We start from the raw sequence: 20486 nt of genomic DNA on the forward strand, positions 1-20486 counted from the left end.
AAACACAGTCAAACTTTACACCGTTTAGCGTTAGCTGTCAGCATTTTAACCGTGTTTAATCCAGCTACTAGCTAGCGGTAGGCTAACGTTAGCTGCTGTAGAGTATAGTGAAATTAACGCGTTATTTTGACAGCCCTAGTAGAAACTGATAATGACTTCTAAAAAGCAGAAACCACATTGAAGATAAACTTTTTAAATGCATTTTTGAAATATTTTTGAAACACTGGATCTTACACAAGAAAACTGCACTGGACATTTGACTCCACACTGTCTGGCTTTACAGTGGCATGATTACACGTCTCTCCTCAAGAAGTGTGTTTTTTGTTTATCACTATAATTTGGCGAGTGTGTGTTTGTCCTCTCAGTGTTTTCAGTCTGAGTGGCACATTTTGAGTGTTGAGAGCAGAAAGCAAATACATCCTAAAACAATGATGGACCCGAGAGAAACGATTCAGAATGCTGAATGATGATTATCAGCAACTGCACCCATTCATTTGGTATCAATACAGGCTACCTCAGTATTTAATGTGGACTACAGAATGCATCAATGCACCAAGACAACTGACACAAGAACCAAAGCCTGCATTTATAGAGGCATGAGTACATGACCAGCACACCAACTTGTACTGCAGGTTAGGTGTCCCCTGGACATTACACTGTAATCGGACCAAAGATTTGTGATCTTTTCCTCACAAGTCAGCTCCTGTGTAAAGCTGCAGGGGGGAGTCAATGGAAGAGCCATTCAAATCATTAGTTATTCAATAAGTAAAGGTATATTAGAGGCACTGGGAAATGTAATCTGTGTGGCAAAAAAAAAAAGGACATGTAGTCAAAAACAATTCAAAAGGTTGCAAGTTTTTTGTGTTCCACTTGTCCACATTTCAAATATCTGGCTGACAGCCTTTTGACTCATAAGGAATATAAACGGGGGTTTATAAGATACTCCTGCTTGTTAAGGTCCAGATCTTAAACCCAACTGCCTTGTTCTTAAAGCGGTGATCTCACTGCAATGGCAGTTCAGTAGCCAAGGAGAGCCTGGGTGTGGGTATGCATTAATTTGTGTGTGTGTGTGTGTGTGTGTGTGTGTGTGTGTGTGTGTGTGTGTGTGTGTGTACACATGCAAGAAAACCTCAAACTAAATGTGGGCGTGAAAAAAGCAGCATGTAACCAGCCTCTTCTTGTGTTTCAGCCTGGGAAAAAGGTAACCAAAGCACGCAGTGTTTGTAAATCACCACTAATCAGTCCTCCCCTCCTTCCTCTTGGCTTCCCCTTCCCTATCTGGCCAAAAGCACGACAGATGGATACACAGAGAGTTAATGGTGTTTTAAAGACAGCAATCACTCTAACATAATGTGTTGATTCATTTCAACGCAGACTACATCCTGCAGCATCAGTCACTTGAAAAATATTTTCTCATTTTTCAAATACTGTTTCAAGCAGCCATGAAAACAGTTTCATCATGTCAATCAGCATCACTTGAGACGCAGCAATGCATCAGAGAACTGGCCACATTGGAAGGAATTGGCAAGTTGTAGGATTGGTATTTCAAATGGGGAAAATGGGTCTGAATGTCTTCCAAAATAAGTTAGTCTTGGCGTTTCAGTGTCTTTCTGTACCATCAAAGCGCGGCATCAAAATATTTGAGCTCTAGGGGCTGACTTCAAAATCCTGATATTTCAGGATGAGCACACACACAAAATAGATGAGAATACAAATGGGTCACCGTTCAATTAAATAAACTATTGTCCATTGATTCAGAATTACATTTTCACCTAATTATGATGATTAATTGAGTACAAGCGTCACCACTACACAGACAAAGTGCACACAGCTACACAGAAAAATCTGCCGAGTCTGATTTTGAATGATATGTGATTAATAAATTTGTTTACACACTCTGCGTAATGGATTCCCTTTCATATTCTTGTTTGTACTCCCCATTTCCAACTAAAGGAGCATCATTTCATGGCTGCCATCCAGCACAATACACCCAACATCCTTCAGGATATTCTCTACCTCACGCAGTCTGACACAGTGACCTATTATCAGTGGTTGGAGCCTGAGGCGTATGCACAATGTCAGGGAATAGGCTGCTCCAACAGGCAACAGCAGACTGATCACATGCATGCATCTCAAGCAGTCACTTTGGTCACCGCAAGATAACCACTGCTGCATAATGTAGAATCATAATAACCCTGCAAACTGGGGAGGATAGCAGGGGGGAACAGGCTATTTTGTTCCTGGAACTGATAGTTGTTTACAAAAGTGGAAGTCTGCATGTTTTAGAACATATATGGATGTGATATTAGCTATCTATATGTTTTATATACGTTATAACTAAATCATCAGCTAGGTTATGTAGAGGGGAGGACCACAGTTGATGTACAGTGCAGGGAACATCGAGCCAAAGCTGATGCAAAATGGGATCTTATGCCAGCCAGAAACGGGAAATAGTGTATAACGCGGTAATACAAAAATATTTTCATCCAGCATTGCAGATTTGAATGGTCATACGAGTGCCACAGCAGTAACCACTTTACAAATACAACGATTAGCCCTGAGGTGGCGTTTATTTACACTGCTGAAGTTACTATGATGGAAAGGATGCCAAATCGCGTCGCGATATTCTAACATTTAAAGCAGCGCTAACATACTATATAGGCCCAATTAAAGCGGCGTCTCTGGGGGTCTGCTACACTGCTGTTCATCCTCCGCAGTGGACGCACAATCTGCCGGGAGAGGCGCGTCAAAGATAATGAGGGCGACAAAGCGAGTCAAACACTAAATAACAAGAGACGGGGATGTGTTGGAGGTGACACGGGCGGTTACTACAACCATACAAGCCTACTCACTTTGTAGAAAATCATCTTTAAAGTGCCGTAGAACCCCATCCTTGTAATCCGGTGTTTTCCTTTTTCCTCTTCAGTGACAATCGGTGAAGTCCAAATCTGTGTGCGTGGTGGGGAGATAGCTCTGACAGTGTGAGGGCAGCGCACTCTCAGGTAAATCCGACGCCGTCTCTGATGTGAACATGCTCGGGCACGTCACCGGAGTGGCGTACATGCGGTAGATTTCCCCGGTATAGGCATTAAAAAAAATAAAAAAATAAGAGGAAAAAGCTCTGCCGCGTCACGCCGACTTAAATGGGGCTCGGTCGGTGGGGTGAACAATGCGATGCGACGATCCCGGAGGCGTGTGCGCCGCCGACCAGCCTCACCGAGCAGGGAGTGAACAGATGAGGGAGAAAGAGGGTGACACTCGGCAGAAAGGGGAGGAGTGGAGGGGAGAGCGTCAGAGCAGCAGAGCAGTGCTCTCTCCCTCCTCACAGGCTGCACGACGGCTCCTCCAAACGGGATCGGATTACAGCCTCCCCGGCGGAGACAGCAGGAATGGTGCAGTCCAACATTCAACACTGTGCGCAGCGCATCCTACGCGAGCAGGGTACCGGGGACATATGCGTAGCAGACGAGGCAGCACACAGAGACCGGGTGGGGTACACACTTGTCCTTTTGCATAAAAGGTGGACCACCACTTGTTGCAGAATCAAAAACACACCATCCATCCTTCCATGCACCCAGCCCAAGGCCCTTCTCTCTTTATTTTTACGCTCTGCATCAAATAACAAATTTGCCACATGTAAAGCATATGCCGTGGTGGAAAGTAACGTTACATTTTCTTTAGTAGCCTACTGTGCTTAAGAACAATTCTGAAGCAAACAGTCTGCCATTATAATCTATCAGGCAACATTGTGAATGGATCCACCTCTGCTGCACCTGCTTATTTGCACACACACACACACACACACACACACACACACACACACACACACACACACACACACGGAGCAGTGCAATATTTGCATTCGAGTATGGCAGGTAATGAGTGATTGCCCCTGCCCAGTATTTTACAGCTTGTAAAAATCACAACCTCAAGATGTCTGCTTTAGTTAAAAAAACAAAACATTTAGCACAGGTGAATGTACTAAACATATTTATCTTGTTACAGGATAAGTACACCAGAGGCTTTTTGTTTGATTCATTTGGGCAAATTGAGAACAGAGAATATTAAACAGTGTCCCCTGCCACCTGTGTTGCAAGACAGCAAATTGAAACATATTTCAACATCAAACTGACCACCTGCCATTTATAAACAGTGGCATTTGTGTGTAGTTTAAATTAAACTTTAAGCATTGGTTTGCTAGCTTTTGGGAATGCCACAACACATTGTTTTTTCTGGTATAGATATCCAGTTCATACCAGTTTGGAAAATGCCATTAGTTTTTATACATCTTTGTTACCCTTGGCATCAAAAGACGTCTTGTGATGTCAAGGGTAACAAAGATGATGTGTAGTTTAATTTAAACTACACATCATTAGATCATTAAAACACAGGGCACAATGAAGGGTCATGGGAAGGGCTCTATTCACAGGTGATGGAGCATTGAGATCTGGAAGCATTTCAGACACTCCTGGTTTCCACCTGTAATTATTACGTGACCTGGCACAGGAGGGGAGGGGGGTTAGGGCTTGTTACTGAAAAGAAAAACTTGGCAAGAGAGTTCTGGTAAAAAATCTGCCATATTTTGGGATGGAACTTTTGAGTTATTTTGGACTATAAACAAAAGAAATTGATGTGATGTGACACTGCAAACCGTACAGCTTTTTGCATGGTGAATTACCATAGTAAATAAAAGTGAATCATATACAGTAAGTCTGAAATGAATGTAGCAAGAGATTTAAATCATGATCATTTGAGAGGACATGACAGGTGTAAGAGATTTGGCTAATCCTGGCATTTTAGTCACACTTTCTCACCACAGACACGCACGCAGAAAAGCACCCAAACCGGTGGACGCAAGGGTGCATCAGACAGAGCTGGTCGGGCTTTGTCCGTGTGTGTTTAAGGTGGCCCTCATGAGAAAGGCCCTCTCGTTGCTCTCTGCCGGCTCAACCTTTACACAACACATTGGAATGCTTGGCATGCGAGAGGGGTTGTACTGTGGCCTTTGAATAGGCAGTGGCCTCCTTTGCTGCTCTCCTTTTGCTAGTTGGTAAAGCATTAACAACAGCCCCCCCCCCCCATACCGACCACCTGCTTATCAGAACCAAAATCATTCTGGTCAGACGTAAAGCCGCAAAAAGACGTTTTTGCTCTCAGAGCAGAGTTTTATTATCAACAAACAAACCTGTTCAGGTACCTGTGATCCAACAGACAATGGCTCCAATATTTGAACAGCAGAGGATATATAAAAATACACTCATTACATCGCAGTGCAGCAGATAGCTTGTGGGGAAATGCAAATGTCTCATTTGACTGTGCACAAATAATACACATCAATACCAAGGTTTCAGCACACTGTCTCAACAGATACTGTACAAGCCTTGTACAAGTTGAGCATCCTTGGATGTATGAAGATACTGGAGGAGGCCATTAATAAATGAATGAGAAAATGATGGCTGCAAATATTGAGAATTTTCCCTATCAATTGTACATTGATCATTTCTTGATTAATTAATTAACCGAACCCTTACCATCCAAAAGGTATTTCAAAAGCAAGAAAATCCTCACATTTTGGAATAAAGTGTTTAATATTTTGACTTCAAGAATGAATTGATTTAGAGCTGAAATGATCAGTCAATGAATCGATGGACACAATTAATCTGCAACGATTTATCAATCGTAAATATGCCCCAAACTGTTTATGGCTTTTTAAAAGATGATTTGAAGATTTGCTTGTTTTCTTAGTCTTCTATAATAGTTCTTTAAATTTCTCTGAGTTTTGGACCGTTATTGTCAACTTTGGCAGTCAAGTTTTTACTTCCGAGACCAAATGAATAATCTATTAACCAGGAAAATAATCAGCAGGTTAACCAATTATGAAAATAAAAGTTACTTTCAGCCCTAAATTGATTAACTAAATTGTCAAATAAAATTTCTGTTGGGTCACTGATTAGAAGACTAGAAGAGGAACTAAAGGTCTAACACCTGTCTAGTACGATTAGAGGAATGTGAGTTGGCCTACTATTCAAATCAACAGATGTTGGTGAAAAACCTTCACTACAGGAGAAAAGGAGCTTTCTTAAACAAATGTTTAATGTGAGGTGGCGAACTTGAAGGAGGCAAATACTTCTTGGGCAGTGATGCATCACTAAACGGCGCCGTGTCATTGTGCGATTGTCCTCTCTGTGGAAAAAAAAAAAAAAGAGGACTAGGGGGTCTCCTCTCAATAGATTTTCCTGAAATGGTGAAGTGTAAGCCCCATTCCAGGCTGGACAGATGCAATGCGTGTGGGGGAGGTTTGATGAATAAGGAAACCATGGATCATGGCATTCTGCGAAGGATAATAATCTGCATGGAGTTGAATTAACATATTATGCAGCCACCCACGCGACTAAAACATTCAAGTTTGAAGGGGTGAGGTCAAAAAAAGAAATTAAAGCAGGAGCCACTGGCCATCTCCCTTATGACAATCAATGGTGTTCATGGAAAATAAATGAAGAAAAGGGGTCAGTATTTGCAATTATTGGCAAATATTTAGAAACTGGAGTTTTAAGCAGACGCAGCATTTTAAAATGTATACAAGTAGAGAGAAAACAATTAATAGAAAACTAGTTGAACTAGTGAAAATAAAAAACATGTACAAAAGCTACGGAGAGAACGTCAAAATTCAAGGAGCCGGTGTTGTCCTCATTCACACAGGTATGTCATACATACACTAAAAGGCTTAAGTAAGTGAGGCTGTGTCATAAAATACTGAGTCTTATTTGTTGCTTATAACTCACTAGAGATAATCTAAATGGAAATTGTGCCAGTTAATGAGTGGTGAAGTCTGATTTTAAGATAAAAACCAATGCAGTGCATCCAGACTATGTTGACTTTTTTATCTAATAAACTGGTGAACAAAATACATTTTAACATTAGATTGCATTTATGCAAACAAAGCCTGTCCACGATTATGTTTGCTTTAACAATCAGCAGAAGGCAGTAAAGCAGAAACCACAATAATGATGCAATGCAGAAAATGAATGCATTATTTCTTGAATGTAGACGTTTCTAAGTGGAAGAGGAGGCTGTTGGCTTCTGTATGGCTTCATGAATTACAGTTGTTACAGTCCTTTCTACTGCATCATTATTATGGACCACTACATGCTTTGTAAAATACAACTTAATAAGTATAAAAAAAGCATGTGTCTAAAACACAGGAACCATTCTTGAACATCCCCACAGTTCCCCTCCAACATGAAAGATGTGGAACAGCTTCGTCTACAGAAATGAACCTCAACCTCTGCAGCAGAACTACGATGTCTAGATCTCTGTTCCGCCTTTTGGCATCACACATTACTGAGAACAAAAGTTAAAATTGACCACAGAGCCCGCAGTGAGGCAGTAAAAGATTGAGAAGCTTATTTCGCCGTGGAAAATAAGTCAGTATGGTCTGAGTGCTTCAGGAAAAAGAAGAAATCTGCACACAGAAAGCCAAAATAATGCTTAATTCATAACCTTTAATAAATGAATTATGAATATATGTGTTCAAAGTAAAGTGTGCACTGGCCATGTCAAATTCATAGTTTTACAAACCGATGACAACATTCAGTTGTCCTTTTCCTGCTGGGACACATTTTAGAGGTGAGGATTAAGATGGACACTGCATCACTAGTTGTTCCTCATAAGGTGTTAAATTTGTTGTGCAAGAAGTAATGAAGTCCAAGTAGTCAATGACTGAATGTGTGTTTCATTGCATTTTAAATGACGCTCTCGATCGTTATGTTGTCCAATTACAAGCATCATACCCAAATCCTCAGGACATCAACAAAGTGTCCAACGCATACATCAGCCCAGTGGTACTTGCTTGCTGGAAACTATGTAAGAAAAAGCTTCAAACTACAAAGTGGGACCCTCTCCAAGAGCCACAGCCTCCTTCATACTGACCCTCATTACATTTGACCTACAATATGACGGAAGAGTTGGCCTGCAAGTTTTGACAGCTTCCTCATTTGTCCAAAGCCAAGTTTATTATCATAGCCCACAATCACAAGTTTGTGTTAGAGGACTTAACAATCTGCACAATTGTATCTGTACAATTTGTGCCGTTTGTACAGTGAAGATAGTAGCACTAGCAGAGTTGAAATTTTGAGTAGATAAATGTGAAGTACAATATAAAGTCAATATTAAGTGGTATAAGTTTAAGAGTTTCAAGGAAAGTATTATGATGCATATGAAGTTCTGTAATGAGCAAAAGTCGACATTTAGTCAGGACGGTTTAAAAGTTTTAAAGCAGCTTTTGGCTCTGTAGAGGAAGATGGATTTTCTCCAAGTCAAATAATTTCCCTAAAAACAATAATATACTATACGATAAGTAACCTCTCATAAGTAACATTTTCTGCCCTTTCTAATCCTTTCCCAGTAATATGTAGGCCTATCTAGTTTTTGCATTTGGATGCAGCCTGAGCTGTCATATCTCATTTAGAAATGAAAGAGAGTTATGGAAATGTGTGTGATGAGCCAGGTGAAACTTGGCCGGGGCTGGCATCAACATTTACACAGAAACGAATAAACCACTTTAATCATCCAGAATTACCACTCTGCATCGCAGATAAAGCAGACCGAGCCAAATTGTGCCTGCTGGGTGTTGCCTGTCATGTCTAGATCCCTAAATATGTTTGAGAAGGTGGTGGGAAACCATGTGACTTGGTGACTGACGGTGACTTGGTCACATGCCTTGACCTGAACTTGCTACAGAAACTCATGCATCACACTGCCTATGGTATTTTATCTCCTCTTGCGATACTGATCTCATCTGGAATACCATCTTCCCATACAACCCTTTATCTCTCCAACAAAGCAGTAATCTGCATGTTTGCTGTTCTAAATAATGGATTTCAAAAGAAAAAAATGCCTGAGTAAACTCTGAACAGAGATTTTACCTTGATCTTGAATCCTATTTAACACACACATCTGTTAGATACAAAGCAATTATATTGATCAGTATGTATTAGCCACTTTGTTACATTCGATCCATCCATCCATCTTTTGCCGACATTCATGATCCCCAGTGGATGAAACCTAATGACTTTGGAGACCCTCTGACTTTTCTTCTAGCGCCACCAGCAGGGCAAAATGTTCACTTATCCCGAAATATATCGGCCGTGTAAGTTTTGACAGACATTCACTGTTTTCAGATGATGTAACATAACTTTGGTGATCCTTTGGGCCCAGTTTTTCAAAAAATTTAATTTGGATCAAATTGATCCGGATTTGGAAATCTCATGTTTTCCTATCCAGGATCACCTGATCCTTCTTACTTTTATGCCAGTTTTTTAAAGTAACATTGTATTGGATCACTGTGATCCAAATACCAAATTTCAGGATTACCAAATCCTGTTTACCAGAGCCTTAAATGGAACCAACAGTGTAGCCTACTGGCTTAGCAAAGAACAACAAGTAGGCAAAATACCGGTGGCCACAAATAGCCATTGTTCGTTTTCATTTTAAAAAACAGAAACACTGTAATAAACAAACATTTTACATTCCTTATTTTGTTATGTTAAATATGAAGAAATGTATACAGTATATCATCAGTAAACATTGATTTTGTGATAATTTACATAAAAAAAAGTATTTATTTGGTTCGAAAAATCACGACTGAATCCACCCTTCTGGTGGGATCAGGATAATCTTGTTTTTTTGGATCAAATAGATCCCAAACAGAGTTCAAAGTTTTGAAAAACCCAAAGGGTAGGTTTGATCCAGGTCAAATGTAAGATCGGATTACATGATCTGATTTTATTTCGGAATTCCTCTTTTGCTTTTGAAAAACCCATTTCCAAGATTTGATCCAATCTGTGATACGAAATCCAACTGGATTACTTTTGAAAAACTGGGCCCAGGTGCCCTCACAAGATTGACATTTGTGGTTTGGTGTAAAATGTCTAAAAAAAATATGTCTGTAGAGACATTCATGCCCCCTTCAAGATGAACTGTAGTCGCTTTTGTGATCTCATGACCTTTCATGTAGCGCCATCATCGGGTTAAAATTGGAGTTTGCCAATACTTTAGTTTATGACCGAATATTAGCAAAACTAATGACATTATGACTGCTAAACACCCGCAGGTTATCATTGTCATTGTGTGCATCTTAGCATGCTGACGTTAGCATTTAGTCACTTGTTATACAATAACAGTGTTGCTATATGAACTTCACATACTCTGTATAATTAAAAGTGGTGTATACTGTATGTTTAGCACTTCTAAGAGGTGTGCAAGTACAGTACCCACTCAAAAAACACATCATTTACCCTATCCTATCTAAGCTTATGTTATGATGGAAGCGGAGCTCTGCATTTAAAGTTTAACAGTTCAAAGTTACATGCCAGTGGCGATACTAATGATACCAATATGCATTCTCTTTGAGCCTCTTCTGCCAGAATCTGAGGAGCCAGTGTGAGGAAAGAGAGTTTTGAGGGGAATGATGCCACCCGTCTTAATGATGTTCCTCAAAAGTTTCCTTGAAAAATCAACAATTTTTACTGTGAGGTAAAGATCATAAACTCCAGTACAGAACAGACTGTAGTGTTTCTCAACATGACAAACCAGTGAGGAACAAAAAAGCAAAGAGTGCATGGCGGTAACCCCCCACTTGTACGATAAATGGAGGGATACTTTTTAATAACTTGCAGACGGTCAAATGTCAAGAAAGAAAAGGACAGTAAGGACAATGATCAGAGAAGGTGGATCCTACTGACAGGTGAGACTCACTAATGAGGTAATCTGAAAAGAATGTAGGTTGAACATCTTCAAGTTTGCTCATCTTTAAGTTGAAAACGCAGCTCCTACTTTGTCAGCCATATTCTTGATAGCCAGCTTAAATAAAGAAGTGGCACAAATGGACAGTGACCAAAAACAACCAACCTTTTGATAAGAGCTAAATATGTGACTCCCATGTTGACACAGAAATCCAATTTTCAGAAAGTGAAGGGCACATTTGATCTTGTTTAGATAAGTCTACTGGCTTTGAAAGCCAAGGCTCTTGTCTAGAGTGTTTGGGATTATGATTATCTCTGATGGACCACCAACAGAGTAGGGGATAGCAACCTTTTTAAGTGCCTGACTTGACTGCTATCAACTGCAATGTCTGATGGCACAAAATGACTCACATAATGGCTATATTTCAAAGGAGATATATATATAAAAAAAAAAAAAAAAAAAAGACGGCGCAGTTTACACATCTTTGTATTTGGGCGTTTGTTGGTGAAGATGACTGATGCAACGTTATGCAACAGAAATGCAACTTGTCTTGACTGTCGACTGGACTTTACCACATTTCACTCAAGTACAGTCTAACTGAATGTAAAAAACTAAAGTCCAACCACAGGCTATTGTGATGACATGTTAACATGGTAAACATGTTAACAGTTGCTTATTCACATATCCAGCTGACATGGAGCAACATTATCATTAGGTTGGAGTCATGTTTTTGTCCACCTGACGAATGTAATAATATAATATATAATATTCACTCTGTTTTAGCCCTGTTTTTGGTCTTTAACAACTTCTGAGGGAAATATCTGGCTCTTCAGCTGCTAAATGATCCACTATGTTAACCAGCTAGTAGCTATCGGTGTCTGTCTGTCATCTGAGCAGGTAGTGTACAGTGGGTTTTTAGAGATTTTTCACTGAAACAGCTGAATCTTTAAATTAATAATTAATTAATTAACAAACACATTATGGCTGCTTTGAAGAATCCGTCTTCAAATAATAATATTTGTTCATAATTAAAAGATAGAATAATTGCACAGGTTGATTGCATATTTTACATTTAATTATTATTATTAAATGTGCCAATTAATTACTCTTCCACTATTTTTGAATTGCGTAATTCAAATGCAGCTTTCATGAATAAATTAGTTTACCGAATTTGATTAAATGTGGCTTTCATGACTTTAAAATATGCATTCCTATGATATTAAAACCCAAAAGGTAAATGCATCAATACAAATGGCCTGAATAGGTGGACATATTTGTCTGTATTTGCTTGCTATTGGTACCATCAAGTTTTTGACAGTGGTATACAGACAATCCCAAATGGCAAATGTATCTTGTATCCCTCCACAATAACAAATGCAGACACTTAATAGTGGTATGCACTGCGAACACAGAAGACATGGAGCTATTAACAAAACAGCCTGAGGTGAACTGAAAATTACTTGTGGAGAAAGAATGCACCAGTAAGATGATCATAAGTAATGCAGTGATTTTGCTCATGAAGTGTTCTGTGCTATGGGATCATATTTACCATGTTTAATATGGTAGGACTGAGGATCAAGTAGCCTTTTTGGCTGAGGCAATGCGACTTAATAAGAAAAGTCATCTAGGTTGGAATTTGTATATGAGGAAAAGAGTGGACCTCATTGTTCTGAAAAAAGGCCGGCCATGCTACAACACAGTAAAGGCACAATACTGAGCAAACTGAGACTATCTTTAGATGGATGTTAGTGATGCCGAGAGAAATGTGTCTCCCAAGATTTAAAAGGCTAGATGGAATGACAAAAGGTTAAGGGTCATACATGTTTCATTTCAGGAAGGGCAGAGGAGCAGTGAACCTTGGAACACACACACACACACACACACACACACACACACGTAGTAGGCAGAAGAGACAATGTATGTAATAATGAAGAGTTAAGAGAATAGGCAGGTTAAACACTACTGCTACAGTAAATATGGGGCTTCATATGGTGAAACATATCAGTCAACTCATAAAAGAAGCTCAACAATAGATAAGGCTAACATAAGAAAACTTTACTAAACATATGAGATAAACAGCCCTTACAATAGGAAGTTTATTGCAAAAGCTTTGTCTTCAAACCTAATAAACCCCACCAGGGAAAAGCACAGAACAGAAGTATAAAAATGTACTAACTAGGTCTGCAGTAATAATTGGTAAGACGTTGGTAAGAGGTTATAAGTGGTTGCCATATGTCCATTTTGTTTTTTTTGTTAAAGATTATATTTTGGGCTTTTTCGCCTTTAATTTGACAGGACAGCTAGGTGAGAAAGGGGAGAGGGGGGGGGAAGACATGCAGGAAATGTCACAGGTCAGATTCAAGGCATAAACCTCTCAGTATATGTGCGCCTGCTCTACCCACTGATCCAACCCAGCCACTGTCAATTGAATCTTGAGACGGAAATCGGTCTGGCTGTGAGAGTCGGCAGCATGCAGTCTCTGAGGAGTTACATCCCATGCTGGGCAACATGGAGACAGACGGAGGACAGAGGAAAAACACAGCTGCTGCCAAAAGGAAATCTTGAATGGCTGGAAATGCATTTTAATGTGAAAAGGAAAGAGTATGGCATACTTCCATCAACACTCCTTAAAAGTAAGACTTCTGCTACAAGAACTTGTCTAAATAGGTTGCTAATAAATTAGAAGATCAACTAACATTGCCCTTGTTAAAATAAATTAAGGTGAATTTTTAGCAAGCTTTTAGTGAATATTTTTAAATTTCTTTTGATTGCTTAACTCTCAAAAAAAGGGCATAAACTCATGTGTCACTGATTCGATTCAGACTGTGCTGCAGTCTTCTCCTCCTCCCTGCCTCCAACTCATATAGCGTCTGACACATACTCAGAGCACTCCTACACACCGAACTACACAGAGGACACCACTCTCTTACTTCCTATCTTGCAGAGAGTGAATAAGGCAAGAAGAGTATATCGGGTCATTTGGAAAAGCACCTTCCAGAGCCTTGAGTTTGTTGGTTTGTTTGCTCATGTGTAGTGCATTATGCCATGCATAATAGATACAAGAAATCCCCCAAGAGCCCTGGCAACAAGAAAATACAATGCGTAGTCACATACTAGGCAGCAGAGTGCGAGTCTTGGGTATGAGGTGATATTGATATACAGTACTGTACCAGAACGTTTGTAGGTAGAGTGATGTTTCCCCCAACATCGTTATGGAAGTTTTATTGTTTGAAATACAATTAGATTGATATTGTTTGAATATCAATTAAGTCACAGACATCATATCCAACAATACTTTCCGAAAACTGAATGTTTTTCTTAAATAACCCAAATCACACAGAAGACAACTAAAGATAAAAATGCAAGACTTATATCGGAATAAAGCATGTTTGTGTCTTGAGTAGGGCTGGGACGGTATGGATTTTTTCTTACCGCGGTTGAAAAGCAAGAAATTCCCGCGGTAGGGCGGTATACCGCAACCCCCTTACGAGAGTAGCGTAAGTTAGAGCGAGAATGGCAGGGTGCTTTAAGTGAGTGACGTCAGTGCCCGTGTGGTCGCGCAAGGAGAGCGAGCGGTAACAGAGAGTAGCGTATGAGTGCCGCTGTGAGGAAAAAGAGATAGCAGAGTTGATGTAAATTGAGTTAAAAGTGAACAATAAAACAATCTAGAGCTTCTCAAGATACGGTGGCTTTATCTATTGTCAATACTTTACCGGTAAAGTGAATGGCGTTACCCCCGAAAAACATCGGCTTAAACATGTTGCTGCCCGAGTGCAGCCCGTCCAGCAGCTGAGCAGACAGAGAGCAGAGAGGGCGACTCTGCAGTTCGATAACTTGTTGCTCTCTCTACTAATATAAGCCGCTCTGATTTAGGCTACGAAACGTGCATGCAGGCTGAAATTCAACCATGCCGTTTTATCGGGATAAAGCTATAAACAGAAGGAAACTCCGTTAGCTGCTAGGCTAATGTGCAATGGTAAACACTGCAGCTGTAACGTTAATGTGTCTACCTCAGCTGAGAACGGAGAAATGTCTTTGCCTTTCCTACCGTGTGACATTTCTCTGATACAAGACATTACACAGGTAGGCTACTCTCGCATATAGGCCTAATAGTCAACACAAATGGAATGTTATTATGTGTCATGGAATATTGCGCTCCCCAACTCGCGAAAGGTCAGATTTGCTCCATCTTTTGATGTTATGTTTTGTTTAGAAAACCTTGAATCCATGTAAGACAATGTCATCAGACACAATCCATGTCATTAGACAAATGTAATCGTTTGACAGCTCTCCTGCAAAAGCTGCCTTAGTATATCTCCTCAACTTTAATAACAGTGCTCACCAAACCAAATCTCACGCCTGTGTAACTCTAGTTACCCCTCGAGTAAATACTACATTTAGGAAGACTGCATTCCACTAATTTGCACCTTATAAATGGAATCAATAACAGAGCATTTTAAGTCTTGAATGTCTCATCCCACTGGCCATTTTAAACGTTTAACCTCAAAGACATTTAGTGATCTAGTCTGTGGTTGTCCCGGATGCTGTATGTGCTTTTCTTATGTTCTTTGTATGCATATACTGCCTTTGTTTGTCTATGTCTGTTTTTATTTTTCTCTGATCAACTCAGGTCTCTCTTGCAAAAGAGAGCTTGATTTCAATGAGATTACTGGATTAAATAAAGGTTATATACTATATATATTTCACAGTAGTATTATTTTCTATCACAATGTCATTTGTTGGCTTCATTGTTCACACAAAGTAAAATGGTTTAGATATTTTAGTATTAGAATTAAAACAGTATGTGGAGTTTGATTACACACTCCATTGCTGTTGTAGCTTCTTTGTGTCCCTGTTCTGAGAGAAATAAATGGACTGAGCAAATAAGGCTACTATTTTCCCTTGGTAACTTGTTCAAAGTGGACTGCAGATTGCCTAAAAAAAACAAAGAACAATCACTCCGTCTGTATTTTCAGTTTAAGGTCAGGGGTGTGGTATCAACTTGAAAATCTGTCCATTTAACATAGAGGTCAAGCTATAACACGCTATAAAATGCAAATTTTCACCTTGTGGCAGGAAGTGTATTGTTAGTTCAAGCCATCAATTGTCCTGCTTCAGTCTCCAAAACTTGTCATTCATCTTGATGAGCTGTCTACCTTGAAATGACATCTAGCCTGAGGGGGAGCTAACCAGCATCTATAAATGCTACTGCAAGCGTCAAAGCAACAGATGGCATGACAAAAAGTAAACACGCCTTCCTTGTTTAAATGAAACGTGCTGAGTTCAAACTGCAAGCAGGGACATTGTGTTAAGTGTTGCTATAGGCATCAGGATTGTTATGCCTTAACACAATGCCTCGTGAGATGACAGAGCAACAGTTGTCTGTAATAACTACGTTCTACGTACTAATAGTATCTTGTTTCGACCACTTCAGTGATTACTGTCAGTGTCTGTAGAGAACATAGACCGATAAAGACCTAAAATATAATACTGTATTTATAGTTTACCCTATTTCTCTATATTCATTTTTCTATATTATCATTGTCTGTACTGCAACTAAATAGAGCCATTTCTTTCATCTTAGACTTCAGCTCGAATGATTCCAGACTTCATGGAAAATAGGATGTCATTTAAACATATTAGCCTTGATGGGGTCTCTATGATTTCCTATATAATAGATTGCCATGGACTTCATTACCTTAGAGAGCTTAAACTCATTATGTTTGAACAGCTGTGCGAACCTGTGACACCTCAGTGTTTATTTTACGTATATTAGTCTTCAAGCCTGACCTGCTGCAGTCTACGGTCTTTTTAAAACTCTGAAAGAGCTGTTCTAACTAGGGTTGGGTACCTTTCGCATCTGAACCAATACCACTACCGATACCGGTACCTGGAATTCGGTTCCCAGTACCCAACGGTACTTTTTTTGGTACTCTCTCTCTCTCTGTAATTACAAAAAACTTATTTCAGTTGTAAAAATAATTCCAAACCTATTAACTTAGAACATTATGTTATTTATTTAGAATATTTTACACTGACAGAAATTAAACAAAAACAAAAATAAAACCCCTCCCTCTCTCCTCCCAAACTCGTCCCTACAACCTATTAAATTGAATAATTATTCATTTCTTACTCACTGTAACTTTTATTCTTGTATTTGTATATTATTTTTTAGCCTGTTTTATTTTCATGACCGTTTTTAACTGCTCTTTAAATGTTTCATGTAAAGCACTTTGAATTGCCTTGTTGCTGAAAGGTGCTGTAGAAATAAAGTTGCCTTGCAACCTCAGCCTGTCAGTCAGTCCCCAGGGCATATAAACCACCGTTGTGCCTGCTTGTCTCAGAGGAAGTGTAATGCAAAAAGCACCGTGATCATGACCGTGATTTTACGTGACCCAATACTCGGTAGTACCGACTTGATTCGGTCGGTACCGGTAAAAGTACTGGGTTCGGTACCCAACCCTAGTTGTAACTCGGTCTACCACAGAACTTTTAACTGCTTGTATTGGGTAGATGGTTGTCACTTCTTGTTTTATATGGAGCTAGTTGAGTTGACATGTCATGCTGTCACTTCTTTTCCCTTTACTTTAAGCCAACAAAGAACGTACTCAGCCAACTGGCCAGTCAATGAAATGAGCACAAGAGTGTAAATTAGAAGTGGGGTTGGAACAACTTCCCCAAAATAGACATCCCTCAGCACACACTGCACTACTCTCACACCACAACAGCATGGGAGGCTTCAATGTTTTCCGCTAAGAAACCACATTGGTCTGTATTTCAAAAAATAGTAGGACACATCTTATGGGGTCAATACCGCTCAGAGTGAACAGAGCTAGCACAGCAACCAGAGTATCCAAACCTCATCCCCATCTACACAGCACTTGAAGTATTTATTGAAGCAGACATTTGATTGGGTGTTGATGTAATATATTTCATTTATTCAGGAGTAGCTGACATATATATTTCATGGAATTTAAAATTGACAAAGTACTGTATTTATGGGTTGCACTCGCCCTTCATGAACCCTCAGCTAACCTCGAGCAGAGGCTGTTTAAGTCAAAGTGTATCATCACTTTCAGTCACTTTCTATTTCCCCTGCCATGTTTCATGACCTTTCAGTCAAATGCAACCGCAATTTCAAGATTTTAAATGTCAGGCAAGTCAAAATGATGCAGCTGTCTATCCTTTACCGTCAACTCCAGTTAATGTTTTGCTCCTCATTTCATGATGACAGCTTATCCACAGGGGCTGTAGTGATCTGTGCGGTTGTTCTAAACGGAGTAGGTGGGCATATTTGAAGCTAAAAATGGTGGCAGTTTATCAAAAGAATGGAAGAATTAGATTGGTGATATTCTGCATTTTTCTTATTGTCAAAAAAGACGTGTATGTTGAATCGACTCTAAATAAACTTACTGTAAATTTCCATGTTCATCATAATGAACAAAAATGTCCTCCAGTGCAACAGTGTGGCTGACTGATGTTTTGATGTGATGTACAGCACAGAGGAATAAGCTAATGGAATATATAATAAGCTTTTGATACACAGGCAATACTTGTTGGTAGGATACATGGTTGTTTTTGCCTTTTCATGGCGTTAGTTGAAAATAAAAGGAGAATACAGAATATCATAAGACTTGTAGTTTAAAATGTGTGTAATGCAGCTGATGCTAAACATTTCACCCTGCGCTACTGCTTGCAAATTACACTCTGACTCTTGCTTACCCTTAGCACACCATCTATTGATCAATATTCCTGACAAGCCAAAAAGTATATCAATAGCAAAACCTTCACCAACACAGTTCATGTATGGGAGGCAGTGCTCACCACACAAATTCAGCCTTGACCCTATAGATGACCTTTAAATTTCACAATAGGCAGCCCACAATAGATTGCCATGTGCCTAGTGGTTTAATCTCCACAGCCCATCTGCTGTGGCTGCTGCCTGTGAGTTGAATCTGGGAGAGGAGAGGGAGTGCCCAGCTTCCCTCTGAAGCTTTCGGGTGTCTATCTCACTACATCCTGTGGGACAGCTGTATGTTAATGTGCACAAGAGGCCGGGGACAGCAGCAGTCACTGGGATTGCCAGGCAGACACAGAACAAGGACCCCCTTCTCAGTGGGTAGCCAAAGGCATGAACTTGGCAGATTAGACATTCAGGAAACAAATAAGGCTCCATCACAGACGGGCATCCAAAATCCAGAACAACAACAAGCAAACACACAAGGCTGCAGAGAGCCCAAAAAAGAAAAAGGAATTCTTGAAGTATTTAAGTGATGAGACTGAAGAACTCTGCCTGCCACCTTGTGGTTTTCCTCCCTTTGAAAACAAAATACATGCAGTAATTAGGATAGACACCATCAAGTACAGAAATCTCTTCATTTCTTCTATCCTCAAGAGTCCTCATTTCATAAAAGAAACTACAGCATTAAGACAGTCAGTTTTTTATGGCTAAAATCAAGAGGAATTCATTTTTTACTCTCGTACGGCTGCAAGTGTTGGTTTTATTTTTTCCCTGAGTAGTTACAAATAGACTGGCGGTCAGTGCCAGCGGATGTCCAATGTCTCAGGTAGGACCAGCACAGTAAAATGTTGATGCTTGGGGGAAATCAAATCGATAATTCAAGGCCAGGCAAGTTGCAGATCTAATCCTGACGCCACGATGACGAAGGACAGGAAGAGGTGTGGGCAGCAGTGGAGGAACACCCCCCCCTTCTATCTGTAAACTGTTGCCTGGCAACAGTATTCACTCTCACTGGCCTCCAGGCTGCAGTGTGCTGCCTCTGGCCTCATCCGGGGATAAGGCTCTTGTTTGCCATTAAAGTCAACCAATTCTGGCAATGGATGCAGGGCTTGCCATTCAGTAATGAATACTGCAGTGGCTGATAATGAAGGCTTCAATTTCACGATAATAAGGCCAATTTTGTCTCAAAATGTGACACAAAATCATAAAGCGGGGCTGGGTATTTACCAGGAATTTCTTGCCATGTGTATTATCACAATTTGTCACTCACCTCGCTCAGCTAACAATGCCATAATCATCAGGCCACAGCCCCAACAGGCTGGAAACAATCATCTTTAAAAAAGAAAAGAGCACAACATCTATAATTTCTCTTTTCCCTCCTGTATTGGCCATGCCATCTGTCTCTGATGCCCTCAGTGACAATGATGCTTAATTGTTATGCAGGAGAGATGTGCTTACAACAAATGGATTGTTACCAAGCATTCAGCCAGCCAGTCTCTGAAATAGCCATATCATCTGTGTTTCTCCTGTATTGTGCTCACAGACATATGAAGTGCATCAGGATGAAGATGAATGACTCACTAAATGGGGAAATGATTTTCCACAATATCCACTGGAAGAATGTGTGTTCTTTTTCTTTATAAAAGTAAAATAATTCTTTCTGGAAGTGCAACATATTTGAAAGCATCTACAAGGATGAGGTTGAGGTCTATGACAGAAAAACTGCACATGGGAACCTTCTTTTCAGTTATATAACAGACTCCTTAGAAATCAGTACTCTGAAGTTCACTGAAGTTCAACTGACAACATGACATCATGACTTTGCGTAAACATACACGCCCACTTTCTTAAGCCAAGTGTCATGTTATCTGTACGCATTTTGAGCTATCCGCGTGTATGTCTACGCTGTATACAGCGGACGTAAACATACACACCACTTGGCGTGTTATCACATAAACATACACGGCACTTTCTAAAGCCAAGTGGCGTGTTATCTGTACGC

The 20486-nt window shown here is 39.9% G+C and overlaps 1 protein-coding gene across 6 annotated transcripts in view; it reads right to left on the reverse strand.

The window, feature by feature from the left end:
* The window catches only part of fbxw7 (F-box and WD repeat domain containing 7), a 129105-nt gene that overhangs the window by 25178 nt on the left and 83441 nt on the right, over nt 1-20486 (reverse strand). The window contains exon 1 of one of the 6 annotated variants that reach the window (XM_078262933.1): nt 2853-3230. The exons of the other annotated variants lie outside the window; for them this stretch is intronic. Coding sequence (XP_078119059.1) covers nt 2853-2891 — 39 coding nt within the window. The 5' untranslated portion in view covers nt 2892-3230. Of the gene's footprint in view, nt 1-2852; nt 3231-20486 lie in introns of those variants that run through there. 6 annotated transcript variants of the gene reach the window in all.

The sequence above is a fragment of the Sander vitreus genome, chromosome 2, assembly GCF_031162955.1.
Source record: "Sander vitreus isolate 19-12246 chromosome 2, sanVit1, whole genome shotgun sequence".
Lineage (NCBI taxonomy): Eukaryota > Metazoa > Chordata > Actinopteri > Perciformes > Percidae > Sander > Sander vitreus.